Source organism: Amblyraja radiata, chromosome 28, assembly GCF_010909765.2.
Source record: "Amblyraja radiata isolate CabotCenter1 chromosome 28, sAmbRad1.1.pri, whole genome shotgun sequence".
NCBI lineage: Eukaryota > Metazoa > Chordata > Chondrichthyes > Rajiformes > Rajidae > Amblyraja > Amblyraja radiata.
In genome coordinates, this window is record NC_045983.1 from 26085212 (window position 1) to 26091211 (window position 6000).

Sequence of the window (6000 nt, forward strand, 5' to 3'; positions counted from 1 at the left end):
TCACGTGTACAGAGATATAGTGACAAGCTTTCTTTTCTGTGCTATCTAGGTAGAGTATTCAGACATAAGGTCATAAGTGATAGGAGTAGAATTAGGCTATTTGGCACATCAAGTCTACTCCACCATTCAATCATGGCTGATCTATCTCTCCCTCCTAACCCCATTCTCCTGCCTTCTCCCCATAACCTCTGATACCTGTACTAATCAAAAATCTAACTATCTATGCCTTAAAAATATCCACTGACTTGGCCCCCACAGCCGTCTGTGGCAAAGAATTCCACAGATTCACCACCCTCTGACTACAGACATTTCTCCTCATCTCCTTCCTAAAAGAACATCCTTTAATTCTGAGGCTACAATCTCTAGTCCTAAACTCTCCCACTAGTGGAAACATCCTCTCCACATCCACTCTATCCAAGCCTTTCACCATTCTGTACCTTTCAATGAGGTCCCCCCTCATTCTTCTAATCTCCAGCGAGTACAGACCCAGTGCCGTCAAAAGATCACCATAGATTAACCTACTCATTCCTGGGATAATTTGTGTAAACCTCCTCTGGACCCTCTCCAGAACCAGCACATCCTTCCTCAGTAATGGTGCCCAAAATTGCTCGCAGTATTCCAAATGTGGCCTTACCAGCACCCTATAGAGCATGAATACAAATCAAACCATGCAGCATATAGTGTTAGGAAAGAACTACAGATGCTGGTTGAAATCAAAGGTAGACACAACATGCTGGAGTAACTCAGCAGGGCAGGCAGCATCTCTGGAGCATTCCTTCCCTGTGGAGAATATAGTGTTATAGCTACAGAGAGCGTGCAGGCAAAAGAAAGAGTGCAAGCATGCGAGGTAAATGGGGAAATCAGGAATACATAAAAACATAGAAACATAGAAAATAGGTGCAGGAGTAGGCCATTCGGCCCTTCGAGCCTGCACCGCCATTCACTATGATCATGGCTGATCATCCAACTCAGTATCCTGTACCTGCCTCCTCTCCATACCCCCTGATCCCTTTAGCCACAAGGGCCACATCTAACTCCCTCAATACATCCTAAGTTTATAAGAGTCTCGTAACTGGGAAAGAAGTCATCATAAGATCATAAGATGATAAGATGTAGGTGCATGAATTAGGCCATTCGGACTAGTGAGTCTGCTTCACCATTCGATCATGGCAGATCTGTTTTTCCCTCTCAACCCCATCATCTTGCATCCTCCCCATAACATTTGATGCTCTTACTAATCAAGAAACTGGAGTCAAGGAAAGAGGTTCATGTTGCGGCCTTGTTTTCACAAATATTTCCACCACCACGCACAAGAAGCACAAAAAGCACAAGACAGCCACCATTGTGTGCAGATGCAGAGAAGTTTGCACTGCTCTGGCTGAACAACTTCTAATCTTGCGTGCGGACTCGATAAGAAGAAGATCAAGAAACTATAAATCTCCGCTTCAAAAATACCCATTAACTTGGCCTCCACGGTACCCGGACATGGCGCCGACAGACAAGAGGCCGAAGCAAAGAAGTCGAAACCAAAGAACCGAATGGAAACGTGGCCAAAAACACCAATAAACCGAAAGAGTCCGAAGACGAAACGCCTACTAACCAAAAGAATGGGACGCCTAAATGCAAACTAACCGAAAGGGCGGGACGCCTAAAAGCCAAAGAACCGAAAAGTTGCGTCGCCTAAAAGCAAACTTACCGAATGGCCGCTCTGTCGAAACGCCACCTACCCGAAAGGCGGCGTCGCCTACAGGCCAAAGGACCGACTGCCGCTCAACAGAAAAGTCCAATAACGGACATGACGTTGCCGGGGGGCGGGACTTGTCAGCGATTGGTCCAGAACCCCGTGTCCATCACATCACTGTGAAGGCATGAACATTGTCCCAAACCTCCGCTCCACCCGGCCCACAGCCCGTGGAGGGGGGCAGTGGGAGAGTGGGGGCTGTGGGCATGCACACCTTCGACCGCTTTCAACTTGGTGCTTGGGTTCAGATTGCCCAGTCACCTATGGCTTGTGTGGGAAAATGAACCCCACCACGCTCTCCTTCTCCTCCACTTCTCTCTCTCCACTTCTCTCTTTCCACTTCTCTCTTCTCCCCTTCTCTCTTCTCCCCTCATTCTCTCTCTCCTCCTCCTCTCCGCCTCTCTCTCTCCTCCTCTCTCTTCCCCTCCTCTCTCTTCCCTCTCTCCCCCCCCTCTCTCTCTCCTTCTCTCTCCCTTCCTTATCTCCCTCCTCTCCTCCCCCCTCTCTCCCCCTTCTCTCTCTCCTCCGTCTCCACCCGCAGGAGTGTCCCACAGTCACTGATCATCAGGCAGTACACTTATTATATGGAAAGGCACAAAACGCTGGAGTAACTCAGCGGGACAGGCAGCATCTCTGGAGAGAAGGAATGGGTGACGTTTCTTCAGACCCGAGAAGGGTCTCAACTCGAAACGTCACCCATTCCTTCTCTCTAGAGATACTCTTGTCCCGCTGAGTTACTCGGCATTTTGTGTCTATCTTCGGTTTTAAACCAGCATCTGCAGTTCCTTCCTCCACTTATTATGTGATTCACTATGATTTTCAACTGATGATATTCATGAGTTTTAACAATGACAAATTCATGGGTTTGTACAAAGTTAGCATTGTTCTCATGTCGACTCTATCCCCACAAGGGACTGCCTGCTTTTATCATGGTGGCACAAATGTATAGTAAAGTTATCTGCTTTGAAATCCCTTCCGCATCTACCCCACCAGTACTGGTCCCTGCAGTCTGTTAAACACGCCAGCCATGATTTCTGTGCTCCATTTAAACTTTATTGATTCTACTACCATGTGACATTCTTAAACACCAATGAACTGTATATTTGTTGGAGTATTAATGAGAATTACATCTGGTAAATGTCAATCAGACAGAAGCAAAGTTCACAGAAAATAGGGTGAATGGTGTTTTACGAGATGTTGTACTTGTAATATGCTTGGATTTATCCCCTCCTCTGTCTCTCCCTTCCTCTGTTCTCATTCATTCATTTACATCCCCATGAGGTGGATTACCTGTGATAAGCAAGCATTTTGCACTCTATCTCAGCCCGCATCTTTATGCCGTTTGTGTCATTCCATCTCTCTTGCTTTCTGCTCTATCAACGGGATCTCTTTGTTTCCTCCATCCTTCCCTCCTTGCAAATTAAATTGTTTGGCAAAAGGTCGTTCAACCAACGATAACCCAGTTTCTCGCTCCATGTCAGACACGTTGAGTATTTACAGTGTTTTCTTGTGTTGACATACAACTGGGCTTACACAAGGGTGGCACAGTGGTAGAGCTGCTGTCTTACAGCACCAGGGACCCGGGTTTGATCATGACTACGGGTGTTGTTTCTACGGGCTTTGTACGTTCTCTCTGTGGTCGCATGGGTTTCCTCCAGGTTCTCCAGTTTCCTCCCACACTCCAAAGATGTGCTGGTTTGTAAGTTAATTGGCTTCAGTAAAATTGTAAATTATCTCTCGTGTGTAGGATAGTGCGAGTGTATGGTGTGATCACTGGCCGGCACGGATTTGGTGGGCCGAAGGGCCTGTTTCTGCACTGTATCTCTAAAGACTAAACATAGAACAGTAGAGCACAGGAACAGGCCCTTCGGTCCACAATATCTGTGCTGAACATGAAGCCAAGGCCAATCCTTATCTTGCTGCACTTAATCCATATCCCTCCATAACCTTCATGTCCATGTGCCCATCCAAAAGTCTCTTGAATACCACTATCATATCTGCCTCCATCACTACTCTTAGCCATGCATTCCAGGCACCCACCATCCTCTGTGCAAAAAAAGGTTCTGGCTGCCTTTGAATTTCGAGGTCTCGTGTTTTTCGTTTTGCTTCTTGATATAATTGTCCGATCCTCACAGCTTTTCCTTTCTTTCCTTCGAACAGTGCATTCGCAAAAGAAGAATAGACAGACGTGCGTGAGGAAGAGCCTGATTTGTGCGTTTGGAGTGGCTTTCATCATAAGTGTCATGTTGATTGCAGCAAACCAGATACTCAGGAACGGCATGGAGTAGCTTCCTAACGGGCCAGCCGCTGGCGTGAGCGGACAGCACACGATCCCATCAGTGGGGAAACTCCAGTGGACTCCTGAATTAGGAACACAGCAACCTGTATATAGGAATAGAAGATATTTATACCAGGGACACGGAGCCCAAATGGAAGCGATTCCTTTTAACTCCACAAATATAGGATCCCACAAACAGGGGTCATTCTTTTATAAAAAGGGCTGAATTATTAAAGACTGGTTTTGATACTGCAATAAGATGCAGAAGTTCTGAATTATAGCAATGGTTGGGAGTCGTGATATGGCCCGGGGAATTTGTTTCCCAAGGTAGGAAAACGATCAGTGCAACAATGAAGTGCTGTTCTCTCCAACTTTCTCTCCAACATCTTGAAACCTCACGGTAGTCTCCAGCTATCTTCTGCTGAGTCATGGATTGTGTGTGTGAGTCTGGTACACGTTTTACAGAATTAGATACAATTCAAGTTTCCAGTGCTGTGGAATCTATTCCTGTTTGCTTTGCAGAAGCTGTAAGCTGATATTGGGATGGACACAAGGCTTGAAGCACTGATTTGTGTCATGACTTAGACTACTGCCAGCGGATAGGAGCCAGGCAAACACTGTCCTCTGTTGGTGCAAACGCTAAACTCAATGAGGCTAAAAATGGAGCAAAAAATAGTCGCTGATTTTGTTTCACAATGAATAGTTTTTACTGTCTGTAAACGTGCCAATGCCTAGCAATAGCTACTGTTGCCTCCAGCAAAATCAGCATTACCTAGTTTACTTTATGGTGCTGCTAATATCAGTGTTGTCATCAGTGACACAGATGTAAAGAGAAAGGGCAGCACGGTGGCACAGCGGTAGAGTTGATGAGACCCGGGTTCGATCCTGACTATCTGTATGGAGTTGCACATTCCCCCCGTGACCTGCGTGGGTTTTCTCCGAGATCTTCGGTTTCCTCCCACGCTCCAAAGATGTACAGGTTTGTAGGTTAATTGGCTTGGTATAAATGTAAATTGTCCCTAGTCTACGTAGGATAGTGTTAATGTGCGGGGATTGCTGGTCAGTACGAACTAGGTGGGCTGAAGGGCCTGTTTCCGTGCTGTATGTCTGTATCTCTAAGCTAAACTAAAATAAAAAGGTGCCCCTAATTTAAGCTAACTAAATAAACAAGCAAGGGAATACAAAATTATTTATTTATGATTATACAGCCAGTCTTTACAAAATTCATTAATTGCTTTACTCAATCACTGATTTACACTTTCCCTGCCACTGTTATCTATTGGTAAAATAATTGATGGGTTGTCTATTAATTAGTAAACATGGTCACAAGTCTTTTTAATGTTACATCCATAGCCTATGTGCTTACACACATATTTATTAGTAGTTTAGACCTCGAGTTGGCATCGCTGTTGAATGTCTCGTTTTTCACTTAGTTTAGAATTAGGTCTGTCCAATTACTGTTGGCGACCCTCAATTTCTTAAACTAAACTTCATAAAACTTGAAGCAGTGTGGTTGCCGATGGCAACATTTCACAGGATCCACAGCAGATCCCCAAAATTCCCTGTTTATTTTTTTAACAACTAACTACAAAAATAAAATGGATGATTTTGTCATTATTGAGCTCTCAAAATTTAATTTACAGAAAGGATATGTTCTCCCTCCCGTGCCCTGATTGTGTATATCGATAGATTATACCCAAAACATCACCCATTCCTTCTCTCCAGAGATGCTGCCTGGCCCGCTGAGTTACTCCAGCATTTTGTGTTGATAATAGATTATTGAAGGTCATGTGCCTAAAGTAGACAAGGTAAATATGATGCAGTTTTGGACAGGGGTTCAATGTTATGCTGCATGAACTGAGGTCAAGGTAATCCCAGAAAGATCAGGAGTAGACAATAGACAATAGGTGCAGGAGTAAGCCATTCGGCCCTTCGAAGCAGCACCGCCATTCACGCTGATCATCCACAATCAGTACCCCGT

At 45.1% G+C, this 6000-nt stretch overlaps 1 protein-coding gene across 1 annotated transcript in view; it reads left to right on the forward strand.

Moving 5' to 3' along the window:
• Nucleotides 1-4870, forward strand: part of caln1 (calneuron 1) — a 281363-nt gene extending 276493 nt beyond the window's left edge. The window contains exon 5 of the mRNA XM_033046149.1: nucleotides 3902-4870. Coding sequence (XP_032902040.1) covers nucleotides 3902-4029 — 128 coding nt within the window. The 3' untranslated portion in view covers nucleotides 4030-4870. The remainder of the gene's footprint in view (nucleotides 1-3901) is intronic.
• The last annotated feature ends 1130 nt before the right edge of the window (nucleotides 4871-6000 follow it).